At 40.9% G+C, this 26,440-nt stretch overlaps 1 protein-coding gene across 4 annotated transcripts in view; it reads right to left on the reverse strand.

Annotated features, from left to right (window-relative positions):
• RAB31 (RAB31, member RAS oncogene family) overlaps nt 1-11,722 on the reverse strand; it is a 63,893-nt gene extending 52,171 nt beyond the window's left edge. For all 4 annotated transcript variants that reach the window (XR_016280601.1, XR_016280600.1, XM_089517031.1 and 1 more), the window contains exon 1: nt 11,611-11,722. Coding sequence is in view for 2 of the 4 variants with exons in the window: in XM_089517031.1 (XP_089373157.1) it covers nt 11,611-11,649 (39 nt within the window). In the remaining 2 variants the exon portion in view is untranslated. The remainder of the gene's footprint in view (nt 1-11,610) is intronic.
• Nucleotides 11,723-26,440: the final 14,718 nt, after the last annotated feature.

A 26,440-nucleotide genomic window follows, 5' to 3' on the forward strand; every position in this document is an offset into this window, starting at 1 on the left:
AAATGGCATCAGGTATTTATGACCCAATATGATACATTAGCTGGGACAACAACAACAAAAAGAACAGATCTGCTTGTTCATTTCTGGTCCTTTTTGTCTCTTTTTTTAAATAAGAAAAAACCATACATGGCTGGTGACTGAATTCTTGTTGTTATTAACTGCTTTCAAGTCAATTCCAACTCATGGCAACCATGTGGATAAGGTATCTCCAAGTATCCCTATCTTCCACTGCTCTATTCAATAGCAATAGCAAGTACATTTCTATACTGCTTATCAGCACACTTAAGCACTCCCTACGTGGTTTACAATGTGCAAGCTAATTACCCCCCGACAAGCTGGGTACTCATTTTAGTGACCTACGGAAGGATGCAAGGCTGAGTTGACCCTGGCTGAGTCGACTCTGAGTCAATCCACTGACTGAGTCCATCCATCTGGTCTGTAATCTTCCCCTCCTTCTACCTACTACCTTTCCTTGCCTCATTGTTTTTTCTAGTGACCCATGCCTTCTTATTATGTGACCAAAGCATGATAGCATCAACTTGATCAACTTGGTCATCTTGGCTTCCAAGGAGAGCTCTGGTTTGACCTGTTCAAGGATGCATTTGGATGTCTTCTTGGCTGTCTGTGTTATCCTAAGTATCTTCAGCAGCACATCTCAAATGAGTTTATTTTCGTTCAGTCTGCTTCCTTCACTGTCCAGCTCTCACATCCGCACATGGTAATAGGGAATACTATGACCTGAACGAGTCTGACTTTAGTGCTCAGTTGTATGTTTTTACTCTTCAGGGTCTTTTCTAATTTTTTCATAGCTGCCCCACCCATTCCTAGATTTATTATTTCTTGGTTGCAGTCACCATTCTGGTCAGTGTTTGATCGTAGGTATGTGAATTCTTTAACTACTTCAATTTCCTCATTGTCTAGACTCAATTTATGTATTTATTCTGTAGTCATTATTTTTGTTTTATGTTCAGCATTAAACCTGTCTTTGCACTTGCATCTTTAACTTCCTTATTAACTTTTTTCTGCCAATATTATGGTGTCATCTGCATATCTTAGGTTGTTGATATTTCTTCCTCCTCTCTTCACTCTTTCTTCTGATTCTAACTCTATTTTTCTTATTATGTTTTCAACATATAAGTTGAAGAAATAGGGTGATAGGATACAGTCTTGCCTCAGCCCTTTGCCTTTTGGGAACCACTCTGTTGCTCCAAATTCTATTCTGACAGTGGCCTCTTGTCCTTGGTACGGATTTCTCAGTTACTGTTTATAAGCATGTTGGTCTGTTCTCTGTACAGTGTGCAACAAAGCATGACTCTAGGGTACCAAAATGTACTGTCCTGGTACAAATCAGTTAAATTTCAGCCATAATGATATAAATATTTTAATAAATTGTTTAATGCATTAAAACTATTAAATATATTGCTGTTGCTGTTGCCCTCGAGTCAGCCTGAGTTCATGGCGACCCTGTCAATGAGACACCTCCAAGTCTCCCTGTCCTCCACTGCTCAGCTCAAGGCCTGCAGACTCGTGCCCATGACCTCCCTAACTGAGTACAGCCATAATAATTAAAAGCCCCCTTGTATCCCATTTTGGGGGAAAGGTGGGATATAAATCCCATTATAAATAAAAACTACTGGGCTTGTCAACTTTTTCTACAGAATCCTGAAATTCTTGTGAGCAACAAAATGCTTCCCTCCCAAAGGCACTTCCAAATGAGGCCTCATTCATAGACCTTTATTGGGAGAACCAGGCATCACCAAACTCCATTTGCAATACAGTGGGACATTGGTATCCATAGGGGATCTGCTCTGGACCCCCCCCCCTGCAGATACCAAAATCTGTGGATGCACAAATCCTAAAGGATGGTGTGGGGTCAGCCCAGCAGGATCCACAAGGGAGAGGAGGGGGTTCTTCCAATCATGGGACAGCAAGGAGGAGGAGGAGGTGGTGGATGAAGACAGTGCCAGTTCCAGATGCGGGGCCATTGGGGGTTCCCTGCTGCCACCTGGGGCACCTCAGCTGTGCAGCCCCGGTCATGGGGGGGAGTGGTTCAGCAGGTGCTCTGGAAGGACCCCAAGCTGCTTCTTCCCAGAAATCCTGGTGCGGGGAGGGACCTGCATTGGGGAACCTGCATCAGAAGGGACAGAGGGGGCTGTGGCAAGTGCTGCTTCAGCTTCCTGGACTGCAGTCAGGGGGGCCGGGCCAGGTGGAGAGGAGATGCAGGGCAGAGACATGGCCACTAACCACCATCTTGAGGAAGAGGCAGGCAAGCCAGCTCCAACAGGCCACCAAGGGAGAGCAGATCTGTTGGACTTTTCCCCTTCCCTACTGCCATTCCCTTATCCTTTTGCTTCTTGTCTTTTTTAGACTGTAAGCCTGAGGGCAGGGAAATGTCTAATTAACAAACTGTAAGCCGCTCTAATAGCCTTGGCTGAAGAGCGAGGTATAATTATTATTATTATTATTATTATTATGGCGCGCGCTCACACACACACACACAAACACTTTCTCTCCTTCCTCCTCCTTCTCTTCTTTTTCTGGCACCACTGCCTCTCTTCCCTCAACTTGCCTCCCAGGCTGGCAACAGGTGGAGGGTACCGTGAGTATGGAGTGCTCTCTGCCTGCCTTCATGGACAGAGGGACAGCCAGGGCTGTCCCTAAAGATGGTGTAACTGCATCTATGCTTAGCTATTGGGGACAACCAGGGGCTTGCCACCTGTGGATAAGGAGGGCCCATTGTACTTCCATGTTTTCTGAATGCTTCTTCCATATTTGTTTTCATACCTCAGAAATCCCATTAAGGAGGAACAGGTAGAATAGCTAAAAAATATTTGGTCTGGCACTGCTAGCAGCCATCATATCCGGAAGTACCCCAAAAGAAATAGGGGTAAGACAGTGCTACTTTTTGGAGAGTTGTTGTAAGATTCATACTCTGAAGGAAGACCCGATGAGATGGCTGTTTAATTTAATTGGCTGTATAATTTAAGGTCAGAAGACTGTTGTGTGTTTATAAAAAAAGGAAAAATTATTAACACTGGACTTTTGAATATAAAATAGTCATTAGCAGATCATTATCTAGTCTATCATTAAATTGAGTGCGGTAATATTATTTATATATGACTAATTGCACAACAATGTGAATACAAACAAGCATTCAAGCACATATCCACTGAAAGCAATACTATCCAGACAGGCATCTGTAGATAAGATACATATTTTGATAACACAGACAGAATTCTCTTCCTTTGGACTGAGTTACTTAGATATATATTTTCAAGGAATTCATATAACTCGACTCTTTGTGGCCCCAATAAAAGCGTTGACATGAATTCTGTTAGCTTATGTTGCCCTCTCTTCTGCCCATTTCCCTTCCTTGAACTGACAAAATGGGTTACAGAAGTGGTATTAAGGATTCCACAGTCCACCTTGGGAGATTTCAAAATGCATCCCCATGCTTTCTGGGTCAAGTTTAATGCAGGATTTCATAGATCCTGATTAATTTCAGATTTTTGTCAGGAGAAGGGTATCCTACTGTCAAGGTAATATGTAATCAAGACTGGGCCGAAGCTATGGCTTGCCAGTCATTGGTTTTGACAATTTCAAAGAGAATGTATATATACATTGCACTCAGCATGAAGAAGTATGGGTACATCTGGTCCAGCGTTCTTTCCTTAGTACTCAGCTGCCATGAGTACCTTGAAATAGTTCAGCTCATTCACCAGCTGCAACCTCTTTTAGAAAAGATGGATTTGAAATCAGCTATCTGTGCTGTAGTTTTAATTATTTCCAGGCCAGAATACTCCAACACCTTCTCCATATATCCTGGAAATGAGAATTGGTCTAAAATGCAGAAACAGCTATTAGCTCCACTAGTTTTCTGTTGGTTTCAAGAGTCAGTTTTAAGGACTTTAAAGACTTAGGCTGCTGCCACATTGCACAAATAAAAGTAGTTTGACAGATTTAACTGCCATGGCTCAATGCTATGGGATTCTGAGAATTGTAATTTTGTGAGCTATTTAGCCTTCCTTGTCGGAGATCCCTGGTGCTCCACCAAATCACAAATCCCAGGAAGTTAAAGTGGTGTCAACTTCAATTATTTCTGCAGTATAACAGCAGCTAGAAAAATGCAGTTTTATACCACTTTAAGTGCCATGGGTTCAACTTATGGAATCCTGGGATCTGCAGTTTATTATGGCATTAAAACTCTTTGACAGAGAAGGCTAAATATTTTACAAACTACAAATTCCATAGCATTGAGCCATGTCAGCTAAAGTGGTCTCAAACTGCATTATTTCTGCAGTGCAGAAATAGTCTTTAAACCCCTATAAAGAGTTGGACCTAGTTAGCACAAAGACTGCTTGTTCTCATATCTATCGGCCTCCTCTCTGAATTACTGTCTTCAGTTATCAAATGAACAAGCACAAAAGATAAAACTCTTTGCATATCTGGTGGCCCTCCCCTATGAAATATGCCAGACTTTCTCTCAGATGTCTTTTACACAGACAATGGCGCGTTACAGACCACCTGTTTCGGGCGGCCTGTAAGCGGCCCTTTCCCCGCTGTATCGGGGCCTCAGCTGCCACAACGGCAGCCTCTGAGGCCCCGATCCGCCGCTTTCCTGGCCGTGGGGAAGTGGCAAAAGGCCGCTTCCCCGCAGCCTGGAAAGGGGTGTCCTTGGGGCTTCATGCCCCAAGGACACCTGATGGCGGGGGGAAGGAGGAGAAAGGGGCCGCTTGGCCCCTTTCTCCCTTGCGTCCCTGGCGCAGCCGTCTAAAGGCTGCTCCAGGGACGCAAACCTCAGAAGGAGCTCCATTTCGGAGCTCCTTCTCGCACCGCGGAAAGGGCGCTCTAGGCGCCCTCACGCGGCGCGATGTCACATCCGCGCCGCCTCGTTTGGAGGCGGCGCGTTCGTGACGTCGTAATGGTGGCCCCTGTGTGGAATGGGCGCCGCCATTTTGTACGGACTGGGTCCATACTAGGGTTAGGGGCGTCAGGAAGTGACGCCCCTTTCTAACCCTAGTACGTCCCCAGGACATACTTTTATGCCCGTTTGTAATGGGCCAATGAAAACAGTCTTATTCTAACAGAAACTTAATATTTTATCTAGTCACTATTCTACTGAGGTTAATAACAGTTTCTTTTAAAATGTATCTTAATAAAATTTATTGCTTTTATTGTATTTCCCATAAGCTGCTTGAAATTCTCTAAAAACCTAGTATAACACTAATTTGTTGTGTGCCTTCAAGTCGTTTCCCCTATCATGAGGTTTTCTTGGAAAGACTTTCAGAGGAGATTTGCCATTGCCTTCCCCTGAGGCTGATAGCATGTGACTTGCCCAAGGTCACCCAGTGGGTTTCTTGACCAAGCTGGACATCAAGCCCTGGTCTCCAGAGTCATAGTCCAAAAGTCAAACCACTAAACTATGCTGGCTCTTATGACACTAATATAACTGTACATTTTTCCTAACATATGTTAAGCCACCCCAGGATCTTCAGGAAGTCATTGATGGTTGTTCCACTGCAAATAGAATTTCTTCATTATGCCACAAAAAATGCAAGCCCTTCTCAGTAGCAGCCCAAGAAGAAGCAAAGACATAGAAAGTTTTTAATTCCTTCTGAAAATTCACTTGTTTCTTAACCTTTCCCTTGCTTATAAAATTGATAAGAACCCTGCTGTTCTGCTCATTTATTTTCATACTGTATTGTAATGTATTTAAGCTGTGGTTTTTACAATACTTTGTACTGTACCACTTTTGAGATTTAATATACTAAGCATTATATAGGTATCAAAAAATAATTATTGAAATGTCCCAGAAACATGTTAATAAGTATATTTACCAGTTGCTTTCATTAACATGAATATATACCTATTTGTGTGAGCACATATCCTTCTTCAGATATATAGCATCTCTCAAAATGAGCACCATTCTACCAGCTGTACCACAAGCAAGAATCTTTAATGGTAAGAATTTCTACTTACAGCCCAACCTATTCATTTTTATTTATAATAAAATGCTACTTAATTCAACAGTTTATTCCCAATTAAGTGGATGTTGTTGTTGTGGTTGTTTGGGGTTATTGTTGTTGTTATTTGTAAGCACCTTTGGGAAAGTGCTGGGTTTTAAGTGCTGGGTTTAAATGTACAATAAAAAATTAAAAGTATACATGTGACATGCTAAATAATTGGACGATTCAGCCTCTTCCAACCTGTCCATCATGATGTCAGTTATCCAAAGCATACTCAACTCTGGTGCATATATTGAATTAGAAATAAAAATGCACTTCTAAAATCATTGTGTTGGCAAACATCATCCACAGGAAGTATAAAATAGACATAATGCATTTTGGCCACACTTGAAAACTAAATATTACATGCTTGCAAAACAAACAAACAAACAGTATCAGCTCACATTCTGTATCTGTGTTGAAGACAATGCTATTTGCCTTTACAGTGCTTTGATTTTATCTCTAATTATATAATCAACAACCTTTACTCTTCTCCCCATCTATAGTCATATAAATGCCTGTGTGTGCTCTCTGGTTTCCTAGATAGGCATGTGTACTTACCACTCCCAAGGTATGTGGAACAGAAGACTGCTTAAGATATCCTTAGACCTATCAAAATCAAAGACCCACTTTCCTCATGATCAGTCTACTCTTTTGCATGACTAAATCTGGATCCACCCCATGGTTTGGGGGATAAATTATTGTCCATCCATATTTCTCCCCATACATAAATAAATTACTAATTTTCAATAATATGTAAATAATTAAGAAGCAGTCCACCACTGCTAAATACTGGTTACTTCAAGCAAAGTAATGGAAATAGGATCCTCTTGTAGAGGCACAGACTTCAACATGATAAAATTATAAGTACTAACACCCAGTTATCTTCAAACCTCAAATCACCCAGCTTTGATCATTTACACTTTGCATTGGATTGCCTGAACAGTGAAGACTTGTTATTTGTACAAAATGACAGACATGACACTATACCATCACAAAACTCAACCAGCCTGTTCTAACCGTCTTTTCTCTGACACTGGCCAGAGTACTTTGCTACAGGAAGGATATTGCATTCTTGGAAAAACTGACTGCCAGTTTCATGAGAGGTGACGCGAGGGAACTATGATCAAAATGGGTGGTTTTTCTTGGCTGTTTAATTTAAGGTCAGGGCAGAATCTCCACCCAGCAACTACTAGTCCAGGCTAGTGGAATTCAAGCTCTTTATGTCCTCGTTTCCTGTGCTTCTCTCAGACTCTTGTTTATATGCAAGAGTTGTGTAAGCTTGGTACATGCAGTTCTTCCACAGTCTTTTTTTTAAGCCTCTTGTAAATCTACTCTTAGCATTAATGTCTTTCATAAGACACAGGCTTTTCAAAATACTTACTTTAATGGCATAACTGTAAGTGTAGTTATACTGGAGTTAAGTCATATTTAATGTAGTAATTATTAATGAGACAGGTTGTATGTTTTGCCTATGAAAGAACAAAGCTTCTCACATTTTCTAGAACAAAAGTATTGAGATTAGCATAGGCTACCCTTATTTATGTTTTTTAATATGAAAAGCTGTTTTTACAGAAGAAAGTGGCTATTAAATTAACTCCAGTTAATCAAGGTGGGGAAAGTACAGTCCTCCAAAACAAACAAACAAAAAAACCCACCCATACTAATTTTTAAAGATACCTTCAAGTCTCCTTGAAGTGTGTCTGCAATCATCTATGCATTCAATACAACCTGAGCTGGAAAAGGTGAGAGTCTATTGTAGGCCATTGTATTGCAGCCATGTGTGCATGCTTAGAGCAGGCAAGGCTGACAGTGGCTACTTCCTGAATCCCTTACTGACTGATCATGTGTGAACAGCAAAACAAGGAGAAAACAGGTAAGCCTACCTTGACAGCTACCTCCAGCATATTTTTAAAAGCACATATGTATGGTCTGGCCATCAAAATGACAATCATTTCAAAAATGAAAGCTGGGAGGGGGTAATCATCCCTGGATACAATCAGGAAGAAGCTTTCAAATGGTCTCTGGAAGGTTGAAAATGTTATTTATTTATGACAATTTACCTAACCTGGTTGTAAACTGTTTTGAATTTAGAAGTTTGCTGAAACATGTTGAACTTTTCTTCTTTTTTGTGCTGTTGTTTCTCTCCAGGTTATTGATTCAAGTGAGTCTGTTATGTTATTGGATGCACCCTTGATGCAGTTATACTCAACGTCAAGCAACAACAAGATACCAAGATCAGAATCTCTAAACATCATCAGGTGTAACATGTCTGCAAGATAAATCACAGCAAAATGCAAAACCTGCAGGATTAGCTGTAACAACTATTGTGGATCTACCACAAACATGTATATGTTTTACTAGTAAATATCTTGTAGAATAATTTTATAAAATTATTCCAATTATTCAATCTATTTCGAGTGGATTTAATATCTACATTGAAATGTAATTTTAATAAACATTGGTTGGATTTTAAAAGATTTTTGCCTTGTTTGTCACACTCAGTGCCATTAATGGTAAAACTAGTGTCCCCCCCCCCCCCCCCCGCAGACAGGTTTCTGCAATAAAGGCAATAATGGTAAATCATCACGGCTGTGATAAAACAGTGTCTACTTTCAACAATGAAAAGTTTATTCAGAAAGAAAATAGAAGAAGTAAGATTCCCTGGAAACTGGTTTGTGTGGCTGTGCCAATTCCAGCAAAGAACTTACCATAACTCTGTAATGAACTCTTCTAAAAAGGAGGATATGGTCAGGGACAGGGGAAAAACAACCTTTCTTTCCCTCTTAACTGCTTTGCATGCAGTTACTGACCAGCTACTGCCAAAAATCAGTTAGAAGTATGTAGAAATCTTTTTCCCCTCTGGAGCACAAAACGTTACTTGCTAAATATAAACCACAAAAGACCATGTTTGGCTAAAACATATTTGATCTTGCTTGTAGAAGACAGTGAGAAGTGAAGGAAACAAACTTTCTTTGTATGTTGTTCAATAGCTCAGAATACTCAAGAGTATATAGGACTTGGGATCGTCGTTAAGTTGGAAACTATTTGAAGGCACACAACAGCAGCAGCAACAACACTTTTCTCAGAAAAGTATTCCTGTTGATCTGTTGTAGCCAAAACAAGATTTAAACTGTGGGAATTTTAAAAAGATATTTATTATCTAACATACACTAACATACCAAGTCCACAAAACTGTGAAACCTTCACGGGGACAATCAAAATGCAGAATATGTTTGTTTGGTTGGCCCCATCAAGGTCTCGCTCTTTTGTGGATTTTGGATGTTATTGTGCTTTGCTGCATGGCCAACACAGCTACCCCTGGAAATGCTAATCAAAACAAGGATTATCCCAGTGACAAACTTAATGGGGGAACCTGGGAAATGTTGGTCCAAAACACACTCCAGAAACAGTCCAGTTCAACACCACTTTAACTGCCCTAGATCAGTGCTAGGGAATCCTGGGAATTGTAGTTTATTGTGGCACCAGAGCTCTCTGACAGAAAAGGCTAAATGTCTCACAAAACTGCAGCTCCCAGAATTCACTAGCATTGAGCCAGGGCAGTTAAAGTGGTCTCAACTGGGTTATTTCCGCAGTGTGTTTTGGACCACAGGGAGCCATGGTGGCATAGTGGATTGAGTGTTGGACTACAACAGTCTAGGGTTCAACTCCCACCTGGGCCTTGAAACCCATTGGGTGACCTTTGGGCAAGTGACCCTCTCTCAGCCTCAGAGGAAAGCAATGGCAAACCTCCTCTGAACAAATCTTGCCAAGAAAACCCTGCGATAGGCTCGCCTTAGGGTTGCCATAAGTCGGAAATGACCTGAAGGCACACAACAACAACAACAGCAGAAAACATATTGAGACTCAATGCTAACCGGTGAAAGGAAGCCTGTGCTTAATATACCATATCTCCCTATACCAACTACCTAGAGTCCTAAATATTTTAATGTACTATGTTATGTACGCTTTTAATTGTACTGGTTTTTAAATATATATATATTTTAAGCCCTCTTCCTCCCCTGAGTCCCAGTTTTGGGGAAAGGGGTGGGATGTAAATAAATATAATAATAATAATAATAATAATAATAATAATCAATTGCCTTTATTGCAAACCATAGGCAAAATAAGAACAATATACGATACTCTACAGAAAGTCCTCTATGGTACAAATGTCACAAGCTTATAGAAAGGAGATAAGTAATTATATTCCTTGTGAAATAATAAAAGCAGGTTCAAAGAAGGTTTCTTTTTCCATTATAATTTATATTTCACCTAGATTAATAAGATTTCTGGAGATCAAAGAAATATGCAAAAAAAAAACCACAGAAGGAACCAAATAGAAAGAAGGAAGGAGATAAATGTACTTAATATTTAGTATGTTGTATATGTTTTATTTTATGTATGTTTTGTTTTTAAATTTTGTAAAATTAATAAACATTAGGATTTTTTAAAAAAAGAAATAACAATAGCAGGTTTGAAACCATTTTCACTCCTGCCATTATTACACATTAACTATTGATTCAATGATGATGATGATGATGATGTGTTGTGTGTGAGGTGAGAAATGAGAAACCAGAGCCAGGAGGGAGGAGGAGGAGGACTGTCTGCCTCCATCCTTATCATCTTTCTAGCATTACCTTTGCCTCCTTGCCAAAGTTCCCTGAAAACAAATGGAGAAAGGGAAAGGAGAGACAGCAGAACCAGCCTAAAGGAAACCCACATCTGGCTGAATGATGTGGGCCAAAATCAGGGCAAGACAAAGGAAACCCCCCCCCCCCCCAGACGTGGCTGTTTCCAGGTCTCTCTCTCTTCCTCTGGGTTGCGTGGAGTCTCTTTTCAACCCCCCAAAACCATGTTTAGGGCTCAAAAAGGCCTCCCACCCATAAAGGAGGACCAGGCCCCGTCCTCCTTTCCCAGGACCCGTCCTCCCTCCACTTCCACCTCCCCATCCAGGAGCAATGCCAAGACTATACATTTTGTTACAGCATAACAAAAGCAAAGCAAAACAACAAGAAAAGGCCCTCCATTTTGAGCATGCCAAAAACACGGCACAGAAACACGGCCCAGTTCTTTTGAGAAAGCTTTGGCTGCTTTTGGCTGAGTTGCTGCGGAATCCTGGGAACTGCGGTTTCATTGTGGCCCCAGAGAGCTCTCTCTCTCTCTCTCTTTGACAGAGGAGGCTCGGAGCCTCACGAACAAAACCCTACAGTTCCCAGAATCCCCTGCAGCATTAAGACAGGGCTCAAAATCAAGGTTTCGAGCCTTAAGAGGCAGGAACTGAGGGGCTCTTTTGAGCTCCTAGTGCTCCCCAAACTGTGCCCCTTTAAGAGGATTTTGGACTCCAATTCCCAGAATCCCAAGCTGTTGGCCGACGCGGCTGAGGCTTCTGGGAGCTGTAGTCCGAAAAGAACATTCTCTTAAAGGAGCACAATGTAGAGGCATATATATATATATGGAGATAGATATATGATATAGATATATGATATACACACTGAGAGAAATATATTCTATCCATATCTATATATCTATGGATAGAAGATATTTCTCTCAGGCAGTCTGTCTCGCCTTCGTCCTCCATCTTGTCCCGCCGCCGCCCACTTACTCCAAGCAGACAGACTTTCAGCTCCCGTATCGCCATCATCGGCGGCTTAATCGCATCCTTCGTCGGCCTCCTAGGCTCCTCGGAAAGGCTGAGGAGGCGGCGGCGGCGGCGGCGGCGGCGGTTTCTGGGCGGCCTCAGCACTTCAAGCCACCGCCGCCGTCGTCACATGGGGCCCGGCTCCTCCTCGCCCTTCCAGGGGCTCCCCTCCTCGCCCAGGCCCAGAAAGGAGGGCCGGACGAGAGCCCCTAGTTCGGCATCTTTTAGGAGGCGGTGGACATTTGGGGGGCTCCCCTCCTGAGGGGAAAGAACAAAGGCACCCACAAAACAAACCCAGCCTCCTTCACAAAGACAGCCAGAGAAAGAGAGAGAGAGAGAGATCCCGCCCATTTTGTTTCTCCCTCACAGACATCCCTCTCTGGGCCCACACGAAAGGGAGCTCTTTATTGTTGTTGTTGTTGTTGTTGTTGTTGTTGTTATTATTATTATTATTATTATTATTATTGGAGGGGGTTACAGAATAAAAGGAAAGGTTCAGAAACGCAAGTTATAAGGAATTATTTCATAGGCCGGCAGAGAAACACAATAAAAGGTTAAAATACAAATTATTTCATAAACCAGCAAAGATACAGAATAAAAGGAAAGGTTAAAAACAGTATTTCATAGACCAGTGCAGATAAAAAGGGGATACAGAATTCAAACAAGGTAAAAACACAGGTTATAAACAGTATTTAAAATATCCTTGCAGATCCCAGTAGAGCAAGGCAAGATTGGTACTAGTCTGGTGAGGATGTTGTTGCCTTTTGGTGATGGTTTCACTCAGTCAGTGGGTCAGGCTCTAAAAGTAGGGTGGCCATATTCCAGTCCCTCATATCTGGTCATATAATTTGCATATTGTTCATATTATTATTATTAAGCATATCTAATAACCTTTTAAAAGAACAAGCAGTGATGCCTTTATTGGGACAGCCAAAATGCACATTATATAAAGGTAAAGGTTTCCCGTTTGACGAGGTTGTCAAGTCACGTCTGGCTGTAGGGTTATACTTCATTATCGCCAAACAGTGATACCTTTATTGAGACAACTCAATGCACAATATATATGTTGCAAGCTTTCAAAATGTTACTGGCTTCTTCATCAGGCAAAACTTTAAAAACCATACAGGAGGGGAAAAAGTAAAGATGTTAGTCATATGCCTCCGTTTTGCTGTCTTTGTTCTCCGTTTAATAATAATAATAATAATAATAAAAATTTTATTTTTATACCGCCCTTCTATAAATCAAGGCGGTGTACAACATACATAAAATACATGGCATATCATATACATCTACAAAACACATATACCATATAACTAAAAACACAGTCCATTGAACCGTTCCAGCCAGCTGCCACTGCTGACGTGGGGGGGGGAGGGTTAATCGGAGCTTGTATTACATGGTATGGATGGAGTATTTTTTGCAGACTGTCACCTGCTCCTTCTGGCCATGTGACAACTAGGAGATTCTCAATGTCAAGGAAATTTTGCAATGCAAAATGATACCTCCTTTGCAATCCAATATATCTCCATCCTTTGTGAGGCCACAGGCGCCTCAGCTAGACATAATCAAGCCTATTATTAATTTGCACTCTGATTAAACAAAATCAGCACGTTAATAATTGCACTTTAATATTTCAACATCAGTACCAGTACCAAACTAAGGGCCAAAGCACATAGCCCGGAAGGGTGCCAATTGCGCCAGGACCGCAGCGAACACATGGCCCACTCCCAAAGTGGACCACAGCAGAGGTCCTGAATGGGTTGCCAGCAGCAGCGGATTTCATCTGCTCCTTTTTGGGCTGGCTCTTGCCACCTCAGTTTGTCCTCCATGCTGCTTCCAGCCACTTTGGGGGCGGGCATCATGTAAACAGAACAGCTGAAAGCTGCTTTATTTGGTCCATCTGTTTTGGGCCTAAGAGCTCTTTCTTTCTTCTCCCCCTTGCCCCCAACAAGCTGGTATGAAGACTGTGCCAGTCTTCTTGCACAGTTTCTTGCTTCATCTCCACTGCTCCATTTTAACCTACCCATCAGCCTGTGACAAAGGCAAAATCCATGATTTACTGCTTCAACTGGCCCAGAAGGATGGATATTTTAGTCCATTTTTTCCCCAGGCTTTCCAGGACAAATGGCAATCCTATCTAAAGGAGAGGAAGGAAGAGTGTGTGTGTGTGTGTGTGTGTGTGTGCGTGCGCGCGCACGCACGCAAGTACTGTACATTTAGGTTTTGCTTTAAAACACAGAATTTAGCAGTGATGTAGACTTGAGTCATTTGACTCAGACTTAAGTTAAACTTACTGTATATAGTCAGGTTTTAGTCAAAAAAATTGACCCAAAAAACCTGAATCAACTTATCTACATTTAATGTACTGTACATTAACTCTTATTTAAAAAGGAACCATCCCCTAGTGAAAGGCAAGAGTGTAATCTATCCTGCAAGCACTGACCACTACCCCCCACTCTTCTTCAATCCAGCCTTTAGTGTAAGTACAGTTATGCCTGCTCGAGTTTTGTACAATGGGCCCTTGGTATCCATTGGGGCTTGGTTCCAGGACCCCCCTTGGATACCAATATCCGTGGATGCTCAAATCCAATTAAATATGATGGCATAGTAAAATGGTGTCCCTTATGTAAAAGGACAAAATCAAGGTTTGCCTATGGGAATTTGTATATTTTTAAAGCATTTTCAAGCTGTGGATGCTTGAATCCATCGATTAAAAAAATCCTTGGATAAGGACGGCTGACTGTAACTTCTTTGGCATTGTTTTCCTTTGCTTCACCCTTTAGATCAGTGGTCCCCAAACTGTGCTCTTTAAGGGATTTTGGACTTCAGCTCCCAGAATCACAGACTATTGGCCAACATGGCTGAGGGTTCTAGGAGCTGAAGTCTAAAATCTCTTAAAGGGCACTGTTTAGGGACCACTGCCTTAGATCTTTTGTTACACACCCCTAGGTTTTATCCTTGACTTATCCATGGGTCATATCAAAATCCAGAATTTTGAACCCAAAACTTGCTCTCAAATTATACATGAGGTCAACCTATAGTTGAGCATATATGATAAGTCACTTCAGTTATTTTACGTAGACTTGATTTGACAAACATGATACACTGAATGACACACTGACTTGACTTGAGACTTGTATATTTTTAGTTACTGACCTACTGATACCATTTACTTTGAGCATCAGGCAAAACCTGCCCCCACAGGGCAAGGCACATTTTTTGGTGAGAACAAGCAAATGCATTATGCAAGGGGCTTGAGGCAGAAGCATCCTTCTAAAGCTTTTGAAAAGCTTGACAAGGCTCTTCTGATGTGCAGCAGGCACAGGCTGCCAAGCAGACCTCAACCTTCACCTCAAGCCCACTGCCTAATGTGCTTGCTTTACAAGAAATACACCCCGCATTAAAAATTGGCCCCCAGACTTGAAAGTATCTTGCAAGGACTTCAGACTTGAAAGTAGAGACTTGAGACTTAGACTAAAAGACTTGAATACATCACTGGAATTTAAAGACTTTATACATTGAACAGGTTCAGGTATTGATTGACTAGATGGCCTAACCTCAAAGGAGGACCAGGCACCTCATAATGTAGGATATTCAAGAAAAACATAGGGCATTACCAAATAAAAGCTAAAAACACTTGTAGAAATATAGATTTATTCTTCTTAGTCATGCTGACATTGGAGGATATGTTGAAATTCCTCCTGAACAGAAGGCTGAAATCTAGTGCATGACCTGGAAAAGAGGGATGCCTGGCCACCCTGTTGACATTACACAATTTACCATACTACTAGCAGAAAACATCACAGACCTAGAGTAACTTCTAAGGAAAAACAAAGAAGAAGTGCAAAGGCAGACTTTCTGCTGAACATAAAAAAACCCAAATATAATGACCACAGAGAATCTACACGATTTCAACCTAGACAGTGAAGAAACAGAAATAGTAAAAGAGTTCTCCTACCTGAGATCAAACTTTGACCAGAACAGGTACTGCAGAAGAAGATTAAGTATGAGGAGGGCTGCTATGAAAGAGCTAGACAAGACCTTAAAGATATACAACTGAGCATTAAAGTTAGAATTGTACAAGCCACTGTATTCCCTGTTACCATGTATGGATATGAGAACTGGACAGTTAAGAAAGCAGATAGAAAGAAAATAATTTCATTTGAAATGTGGTGCTGGAGAAGAGTGCTGAGGATTCCATGGACAGCAAAAAAGACAAACAAATGGGTCCTAGAATAGATCAAGCCTGAAATCTCCCTGGAAGCCAAGATGACTAAACTAAGGTGGCTGTACTTTGGTCACATCATGAGAAGGCACGACTCATTGGAAAAACAATAATGCTAGGAAAGATGGAGGGAAGCAGAAAGAGAGGAAGGCCGCACACTAGATGGATGGACTCTATTAAGGAGGTCATGGGTATGAATTTGCAGGAATTAAGCAGAGCAGTGGAGGTCAGGGAGTCTTGGAGATGGCTCATCCACAAGGTTGTCATGAGTCGATGTACTGAAGAGCAGTTAACACATTGAACAGGTTCCACTCGATTTTAGGTGATAAAATTATTTCCAAAAGTAAGCCTCAGAATATGGCAATGGCAAACCCTCTCTGAATTTATTTATTTATTTAGCTAACAAAATTGAAAACATTATGATAAAAACAATACAGCGCGCTCACATATACGCTGGAAGCCACGCCGGAAAAGATCCTCTTGTGCCTCAGAAGAAGTAATGGGGTGTGCGCCCCATGGTATGCCACATGCACGAGCCCCATTACTTCTAATGGGGTTTGAGCTACACGTTTTTTCCCTTACGTAGAGGGGTCCAGAACAGATCCCTGCATAAGGAAAGGGCATGCTGTACAAAATTTAAAAGTTAAAAACAATATAAAGCATTAACATTTAAATACAAAGTTTAAAAACAAACAATTTTAAAAAGTTAAAAACATTGCATGTTAAAATTTAAAATATATTAGAAACTCTGTACAAAACTCTATACAAACTTTGCACAGCATTTAAAGTCCAACATTTGTCTTGTGACTTGACTTGCCAAGAAAACCCCGTGATAGGGTCACCATAAGTAGGAAACAAGGCACACAATAACGTTGATTTAATGGATTTCCCCCCTCTAAACTGGGGCTTCAAATGCAACTAATAAATCACTTGTTGGTATACAATGGGATTCACTCACAAAAGAACCTGAAGATAATCTAGCCAGCTGGAACATTTACACAAAACCCTACTTTTATCATGTAATCACCCTCTCATTCATGGAAATTTACAGAGGTCTATATACTGTCTTCCATTTTCTTTTATCAATAAGAAAGCATTAAGGTAAAGATGAGAGTTGCTTGATTGCTGCTAGCGCAGGCAGCCCATCTCAAAGCAAAACGTGCTAAGGTTGCACACACTCCTACAAACACTTACCTTGGAGTAAGTGTTTTTAATTCAGAGGGGCAGACTTCCAAGTAAACATCCTTCACTGATTTCACTGTAGATAATTTCACTTATAGCCAGGAATGTGTACCGTCTGCACAAACAGAAATCTCAAACTCTACACAGGTGACCAAAAAAGAAATACTGTATTCTGTGACCTACAGAAATAATGCATATTTGTGGGTATGGACTTATTTTGCACAATACAGTGTTCTATCTCATGGGGTGCTTTTGCAACCTTAATCCTTCAAATGAGTCAGTGGCATGTAGTTGAGCATGGGAAATAATTATGTGTAGACATCATGGTTATAGACTATTAAAGGCTCCTTACTTATTCTATACTCTGTCATATAGCAATGAATATCTGTACATAACACATATTGCCTTCATATCCACTATTTAGCTTAATCTCAGCCTGCACTTATATGAAAGATCCAGTTATTTCACGTACATGTGGCTGTGCTTTGTATCATTAAGCCTCTCAAGGTGGTTCACAAAGTTAAAAAGTTAAAATATTTTATTATGTTGAATCAACATAGGTATTTTAAAATATACAAAGCAATTATCATTATAATATGAAAGATGGATCTATGTTCAATTAAAAGTAGTCTGGAAGAATCAGGTCTTTATGGAATATTTCGTAAGAAGGGAGGGCCACCACATAAAAGTTCCTATATTTTATTCATAAAGATCTCAGGGTAGCATACAGTAAAATCAATTTAAACAATGTAAAACATTTAAATTTTAAAACATTGTAAGATAATTTAAAGAGACTAAACTATATTATGCAATAAAACTATATGAAATTCATGGGGTTACCATAAATCAACAGGCAACTTGAAGGGATATACATACACACATAACCAGTTAAGGCAATTTAGTTTCACAACGAACCTTTTGGGTTTCTTTCTGGCAGCATCCCTGTCTCAGGTACAAGCCCCATCATTTCTGCAGAAGGCAAGCCAGCCCATTGGGGGGGGGGGGGGGGGACTGTTTTTAAAAAATAGTTATTGACCTTTCTCACTTACCGTATATACTCTACCTCATGTACAAATCAAGGGTAGGTTTGGGGACCAAAATTATAGATTTTGATATGATCTATGGATAAGTCGAGGGTAAAACTTAGGGGCGTGTAATAAAGGATCTAAAGAATGAAGCAAAGGAAAACAATGCCAAAGAACTTACAAAATTTTATCAGGCATAACTGTGCTCACACTAAAGGTTGGATGGATGAGGGTAGAGGGAGGTTAGTACTTCCAAGGACAGATTATACTCTTGCCTTTTACCAGGGGATGTTTCCTTTTCTTAATAAGAGTTAAAATACAGATCTTATATTGACCCGTGAATAAGTCCACTGAGATTTTTTGGGACAATTTTTTTACTAAAATTGCTAGATTTATACATGAGTATATACAGTACCTCACGCTGTATTTTAAGTGCAAAAATGTCCTAAACACAGTCTGGGCAAACAACCAAAGGCTGATTGCTTCACTCACAGCTGATAGCCAACAGCTAATGAGCAAGCCCAGTCAGAGAGTAGCTTACAGTTCTGCACTTACTGTACTTTAGTAACTACAAGCCTTAGGTCCCAAACAAGTTCAGCAATGTACAAGTCAAGTACATAGCATCCAGTCGACAAACACAGTTCAGGTCAGGTACATGGCATCCAGAGTCAACAAACATAGTCCAGGTCAAGAGTTCAGGTACATGACAGGGGAATAGATAGGTCAGATATCTCAACTACTGGAGGGCAGGGCTAGGAATTTATAGATTATTAGCTCAGTACAACTACTGCTTAATTAATTGCTGCTTCTTATAAATCCTCTGAGACCTCCCCAAGCCTTCCCTTTGTTGTCTCCACTTGGCAAAGGTAGGTAAGTGGTCTTCTACCTGAATGGGCAGGACTCTCTGCTAGAGCTGGTACTGCACTCTGGTATTTCTCTGAGATATGTAGCTCTGGAACCTCCTCCTGCTCTGGCTCAGCAGCAGGTCCACTGTTTCAATCCATGTCAATGTTCTGGAAGCATGGCATGACAAAAAATTCAATTGTACTTTTAGAGGAAACCCCCATTTATCTGATGGGTTAAGGGACTACAGCACTCTCAGAAACCAGAAGTGGTCAAAAAGCATTACCCCGTTTCATTTTTGGGCATTCCAAGACCTCTTTGGTACATAAGTGGCGGGGGTGGGGAAGAATGTATGCACAAATGCACACACATACATAATGCCTTTCCAACCTCCAACTAGAAGGCATAGCACAGCAAGGTACCAAGCCTGAAGCAGCAGCAGCAGAGGAGGAGGGTGCCCAGGGATTGGAGCCAGAGTCTGGGCTGCTGCAGTTAGGCCAGCCTCTCTCACTGTATGGACCCCATGGCCGGCCTTCTCCATCCCTTGAACTCTCCAGAGCTTTATCATGAGCAGGGAAATAATACAAAGCAAGGGAGCCCCACTTCACCCATAAATACCCCCACAAATGCTTACCAGACATCCCCTTGTCTAAGGCAGGCATTGTGTGTCTATTTGTGTGTATGTTGCTCCCCAGCCTTCACCCATACACCGAGGAGGTTCATTCATACAGAAGGTGTGCAATAGGTCTTCAGCACTATCAGATACTACAATTCCACAATGTTTATGAAGATGTGGTACTAAAGAAAACAATCCCGCTTGAATGGGTAGCATTTTTTAAATATAATGCAATTGTAGTGATAGAGGAAACTGACATGGTAAGGTCCTAAGCGCAGAGGGACCCATGCCCTTCTCCAGAAAAGTGTTAACTATCACTGAGTCAAGATGATAAGACCTATCCTAACAGATTTTAATTCCTGGCCATGAAGGGAAGGCATGGATCCATATAGAAGGTACATGTCTTAAACTGCCAAGTAATTTGTGCTCATCATCAAACCTATACAAAAATGTGGCCTCATCCATCTCTGAAGCCCTCAAAACTATGGCATCTATGTCAGAATGAGGAAAAGTTATTTTATTTGCAAAGGATGGCACCAAATGGTCCCCCATAAGTCACTAAGAGTCCCACCTGATCTTCAAGTAGAGAACAGGGCTTTGGCAACTGAAAGAAATGCCCCAAGAGACCTCAGGAAATCAACTAGATCCAGCAGCCCTTGAGGACAAGCCCATGAAATCAGTCCTACACTCTTCAAGAGCTAAAAATAAACAATAGGTCAAACTTGTTCAGCTAAAGAATCCATCCAAGAGCCATTCTAGCTGCCCTATCCATGGAACATTGTCCCTTAAATTAATGCAGAACACCAAGCTTATTATTTGTTTTGCTACATACAGTGGGACCTTGGTATCCGCAGGGGATCCGTTCCAGCCCCCCCCCCCCAATGGGTACCAAAATCTGTGGATGCTCAAGTCCCATTGTCCCTAATGGAAGTTCAAGTGAAGTCCTGTTGTCCCTAATGGCAGCACAGCCACATGCACATGGCTGCGCCACTACTGGGGACAACGGGGGCTGTTCCTAATGGGGACAATGCAAGCTTGCCATCTGTGGATGCTTAAATGCACAGAAGGAAAGATCGTGAATACTGAGGTCCTACTGTACTTTGAGCTACATACTGAGGCAGACCCATGATTGTCATAGTAGCCACGAAGTCCTGAGCTACTGCAGTAAAGGTGGCCCTGGTATGTGTATATTCATAACCCCAAGACCTGGAGTCCTCAGTGCTATCTTTGTCAAATAGTACAGGGAGCCTGCTGGGGAGCAGAATGCATGCTATAATTTTAAAAAAACCCAGTAGAGTCAATCAAAAGCTGTGCTGGATAGGGAATCCCATCAGAGAGGTGGCATCTGTTTATACCAAGGCTGCTCCATTGCTCTGTTCCCCAACCTCAGTTCTGTGCTATGTCCATTAATTTGGACACATCTGCCCCAGGTTTATACCTCTCCAGTCAGGTTTCAGTTATATATGTCAGGTCAGCACATTCTTTCTAGATTAGCTCTCAGTTTGTCACCGCCTTCCCACAGTGAGTGATGTGGCATTCAACCACAGTAGCCTAAGCCTTGAGGGCACTCTAATTAAGGCAGAATGAATTATAAGACTGAGACACAGACTGGAAGTACAATCAGCACAAAAATATCTGACTCACTGTGATAGCTTTGCCTCTTGTCCCCACTGTACACTGTATGTTTTAGAACCCCAATGGTGGCCCCTCTTCCCTATATCCACAGTAGTGAGTTGGGTCTCTGTCACCAGGCAGATGTGTTTTAGAGTCCTTGTTAGCATCATTGCCAGATGTTCACTTGTCCAGTGATGTGTCTTCAAGTCACTTGTTGACTTATGGAAACCCTGTGACTTAGGCAAGGAGTACTTAGAGGTGGTTTTGTCAGTTCTTTCCATTGAAATATAGCCTACAGTACCTGGTATTCACTGGCAGTCTCTCATCCAAGTACTAACCAGGCCTGACCCTGCTTAGCTTCCAAGATCAGATGGTATAGATAGGATTAAATTGTGTTTGTGACTGTCTGATACTTTTTTACATCATCTTGGCAAGTTTGGGTCTGGGAAAAGATATGTAGGCTGAGAAAGGATTGGGTGAGTGAATTTTCTAAGCTGCTTGCACAATTCTCATACCTACTGTGGGCAGGGGAAGATGGGTCATGCCTGTGCACTTTGATTTTCTTTGCTTCTGTATTATACAAATTTTGGGAGTCCAGCTTCCACTGGCCTCACCTAGTGGAGGGATGCACTCCAGTCCAAGGGCCCTGTATTGAGCCATAAGGGATTGGATTGCTGGGCATGGCTAGTCAGGGTAGAATTAGTTGTTTGGGAGCCCAGTTCTACTACTGTCTGTGAAGGGAAGCTGAACTGCATCAGTGAAAGGGCTGGAATGCTTCCCTACTTTATACCATCCACTGCATTATTTACAACCAGTAAAATAGTAGCAGCATTGTAGCAGCAGTGTGTGTTAGAGTTCAGCACCAAATAGAGCATTGGGTTGACCTGGAACTACACCCAGTTCCAGAACAGAACATCTCTCACACAACACACAGGAGGTAGAAATGCTCTCCTCACCTACCCTCATGAGTGGTTTGCATAACTTCCTCTCCAACTGCATACTTCCCTGTTGTCATTGCACTGTATCTCAATGGCCCAGTGCCAAAAATGCCTTTCCAAGCTGTTGTTGCAAAGGAAAACAAAACTTGATCCTCATCTTTGACCTTCTGTGATGTATACAAGCCCCAGAACTGTAGTTGTCTTCTTCTTGCCAGTGGAGTACAAAGGGTGGTGTGGTGGGGACGATCTGCCCTGGGTGAGGGTGCATTGTCTAGCAAATGCTGCAGTTCTTTCCTCCTTTCCTGCCTCTTGGGAGTCCATGAAGGAGGTGCTGGGTGGGGGAAGCCACTGCTCTTGGCTCCTTAGAACTAACACAGCTTGGTGGTAGGTGCTGGCAGGGTGGGTTTTTTTTAACTCAACAGTTTTGTGTAGTTTCTGTTTTTTATTTTTTAAAAAAACTGGTTCTGTTATTTTGTATCAGCAGATCTACCACATAGAGGAATGAAATACACTAGAAGTCCCATGTCTGAATTCCAGGACAGGAACTATAACCCAAACTCTAAACAGGTTGAGTTTTCCTTATCCACAATTCCAAAATCTGAAATATTCAGAAGGTGATTCCTTGTGATTGGGTGGGCTATAAATAATAATAATAATAATAATTATTATTATTATTTTCCAAAAACAACCAATCAACCAACCAACCAAAAAACAAACATTAACAGGTGGCTGAGACAGTGCCACCTTTGCCTTCTGATGGTTCAGTATACACAAACTATGTTTCATGAACAAAAATATTAAAAATGCTGTATGAAATTACCTTCAGGCTATGTGTACAAGGCATCAAACATAAATGAATTTTGTGTTTAGAATTAGGACCCATCATGTATGTATATCTCATGTATGTTTATGTAAATACAGGTATTTCAAAATCCAAAAAAATAAAACAAAACAAAATAAAATAAATCTGAAATGCCAAACACTTCATTTTGGACAAGGAAGGGTCAACTTGTAGTGGACAGTGGGAGAGGGCAGTTTGGAGGAGGTGTAGCTGTATATTACTGTAATAGAGTTCCATTCTTATTCTTAATTTTGTTTATACCTTAACTTTTCCCCAAAAATGGGCTGCAATGAGGCTTACAAATTAAAATAATTACAACATAGTTAAAAATATACCCCCCCCAAAAATTAACATTAAAATGGAGTTAAATATTAACAATAGTAAAATAATTTAAAATATATATCTATGTAAAAAGGCTAAAACAAGAAGAATTTAAGGGAAGATTTGGGCAGGATTGCTCTGTCATTGTGGCAAAAAATTAGAAGGGTGATTCCAATTATACACTGGGAAATGCTTCTTGATGGTAATAGTTCAACAGTGGACTACTTCAAAAAGTGGTGGACTCTTCATAATTGAAATTTTTTAAAGCAAATTTGAATGGCCATCTGCTAAAGACGTTTTAGCTAAGGATTTCTACACTGGCATGGGGTTTGACTAGATGCCCCTTGGGATCCCTTCCAGCTCAATGATTCTATGACATGGATAAACAGACATTCTTGCTACTTTACCCCACCTTTGTTGCTTCTTTTGAGGCCTACTCAGTCACAGGCAGGAATGTAGGAACCTGCCTTATATTGACTCAGTCCCTTTGTTTAGTGTCAACTCTAACTGGCAGCAGTCATGATTCTGCAGAGTTACAGGCAGGGTTTGCTTCCTAGTTCATATAGGAGACCTGTGACGTATCTTGATTCTAACTGGGGCCAACAGTTCTCAGCTTCTGAAATCAGGTGAGGCCACATGTTTAATTCCTTCTGCACCCTGTCCTAAAGTTGTGATCCTGGGCCATTTGTGTCTGGGATTAAGGACCACTGAGCCCAGTGGACTTTCTTCTCAGTTAACTTGTACAGTAGGAATGGGGAAAGTACATTCTGCCAGATGTTGATGAGATGCAACTCCCAGCTTTCCTCCCATGCTGGCTAAAACTACTGGGAGTTACATTGCTACAACATCTGGAAGGCTGCACTTTACCTATCCTGGACTTATATAACCAAGCTATGTGATAGTTACAAATTGAAGAATGTGGTTCAACACAGAGGACAGAGGGAGCTGTTCCCAGTTACTGAAAATCATTTAGTTGTACAGTACAACAGGAAGGTGTTTTAAATGATCTGTTCTGGGTGTCAAATAGGTACAGCTTCATGCCATCCTCCAGCACTTCCTTGGCTGAATCTCAAGTGCTTGAGTTCAGTCTCTTCCTCCGAATGCAGTTTTATATTACCTGGAAGGGTGGGAGAAAGGTAAGACTTGTAGGTAAGAGTATGGACTTTGAATCTCCTTGTTAAATTCACAAGCCAAAAAGAAATCTCCTTGTACAGATTTGCCCCTTCAAGGTTGTGAAGGCTGAGATTCACGGCTTGTTCCTGAGTAGTTCTAAATTAATTTTAATAATTAACATGGAATAGTTGAATTGTGAATTTCAGTTTTAGGCCTATAAAAGTAATTATGCTTACTAATCCTTTGTGGACCAAAAGCAAAAGCATTGGGAAATGTGGCATAAACATTGTTTTGAGCAAGAGAAAAATACAGTGATAATATGTAATATGTTAAATAGACTACATTGTCACAAAATTCTGGGCCAAACAAGATAAGGAAGAAAAATGTAAGGACAATCTTCTTTTATACATAGTGATACAAAAGAAGAAAATGTTCAGACAAGTATTTGAGATATAAGCAGTCTCTGACCCATTCTGTTCCAGGAACCACCAAAACTGCTTGCCTGCATTCAAAGACCTGTGGTTAGAGAAACATTTCTGAGGAATGGCATATTTCAGTGTTTTTAAAGCAGAAGGAAAACAACTTTTATCATCCTCGCCTCTCACCCCCAACCTTTTGTAACAACTTCTCCTTCTCCACTGACAAGACATTTTGAATTTACCTTTTATGAACAAACTGCAAAGTATTTATATGTAAATAAAAAAACACATTTTAACAAGGATAAATAACAGCTCAGTGGTAGAACAGATGCCTTCAATGCAAAGTCTTATTATCTAAACTCAGGAGGATTTGTGGTAATATGGGTTGGAGACTTTTGTGAAAGGCAGTTTGGATGCGAAATGCTAGCTAAACAAACCAATGGTATGACCTATAAATCTTTTAATGTGTACTAGCCAAGACCTAATTTGTATACCCTCCAATATTTGATAGATGAAAATTGGGACACATGTGACCAAGATGACAAACATTAACAATGCAGAGGAACACAGAAGCTAGGAGAGGCTGCAGCAGTTTGCTTTTGTCTGATCCTGCTGGAATTGATAAGGTTCTGTCCTGTCTGTTCTTTCCTTTTCCTTTTGCTGAGTTGAGTGCAAACTATTTTTGCACTTTGGACTCAGTTTGCAGCAATGGAAGTAAACTGAGAACAAAGGGGGGGGGGGTAGGAGCGGGTTCTGGACATTCTTTTTGCCCCATCTGCTCGACCCCAGAGGCACAGTGAGATTTGTTGTCACTGGAGAACCTGTATAACTGGGAATTCTTCTCTCTATAAGTTTGCTGAATACTGTATTTATGTCTCATAGATGGATACCAAGCAAAGAAAATCAAGCCAAGCCAAACCACACTGTGAAACTGACTAAATTAGATCTCACATTCATAGGTTTAATCAATGGAACCTTCAGTTTGAGTTACAACCATGTTTTAGGTTTTTTCCCCATTTCAGTCCCACCATCTGCAACATGTGAAATAAAAATACCTGCACAGCTGTTTTAAGGATTCAAATGACATGATGTATGGGAAATGATCTGAGTACTATTGTCAAGTATTCTTATTATTATTTGCTGTTATTATTAGATATACTGATTAAAAACATAGCCATGTCAAAATACCCTTCCATGGTGAAAAGGTAATACATCAGTAAGACTATAACATTGGAAAGCTATCTACCTAAAGTGGCTGTTAACTAACGTCTATTACTGCATGTCATATAAAAGCCAGAATAATTTTGCCAAAATTTTCTCATAAGGATTAAATAAGATTACTGAACTTGGTTTGGGTATAGATTATGTTTAATTGATCTTTGGGTTCCATTGCTTTTGTAGTCCGTTTTGTTTTAATTGTTGATGTTACTCTCATTAACCACTTTGATTTATTTTGAACACAATAGGGTAAATAAATTAAAATAACATTTGACAATTTTTAATAAACTGATTTTGGAGTTGGGGAGAGAGATAAAAATAATATTTATATGTTCTTAAATATGCAGTAAGTTTAATATGATACTGCCGGCTCACTGCCATGCTTCAATCCCCCTTTTTTGTTTTCTTCATCAAGAGAGAGAGAGAGAGAGAGAGAGAG

The sequence above is a fragment of the Sceloporus occidentalis genome, unplaced genomic scaffold (assembly GCF_023333645.1).
Source record: "Sceloporus occidentalis isolate IW3139 unplaced genomic scaffold, rSceOcc1.0.p SCAF_3, whole genome shotgun sequence".
Taxonomy (NCBI): Eukaryota; Metazoa; Chordata; class Lepidosauria; order Squamata; family Phrynosomatidae; genus Sceloporus; species Sceloporus occidentalis.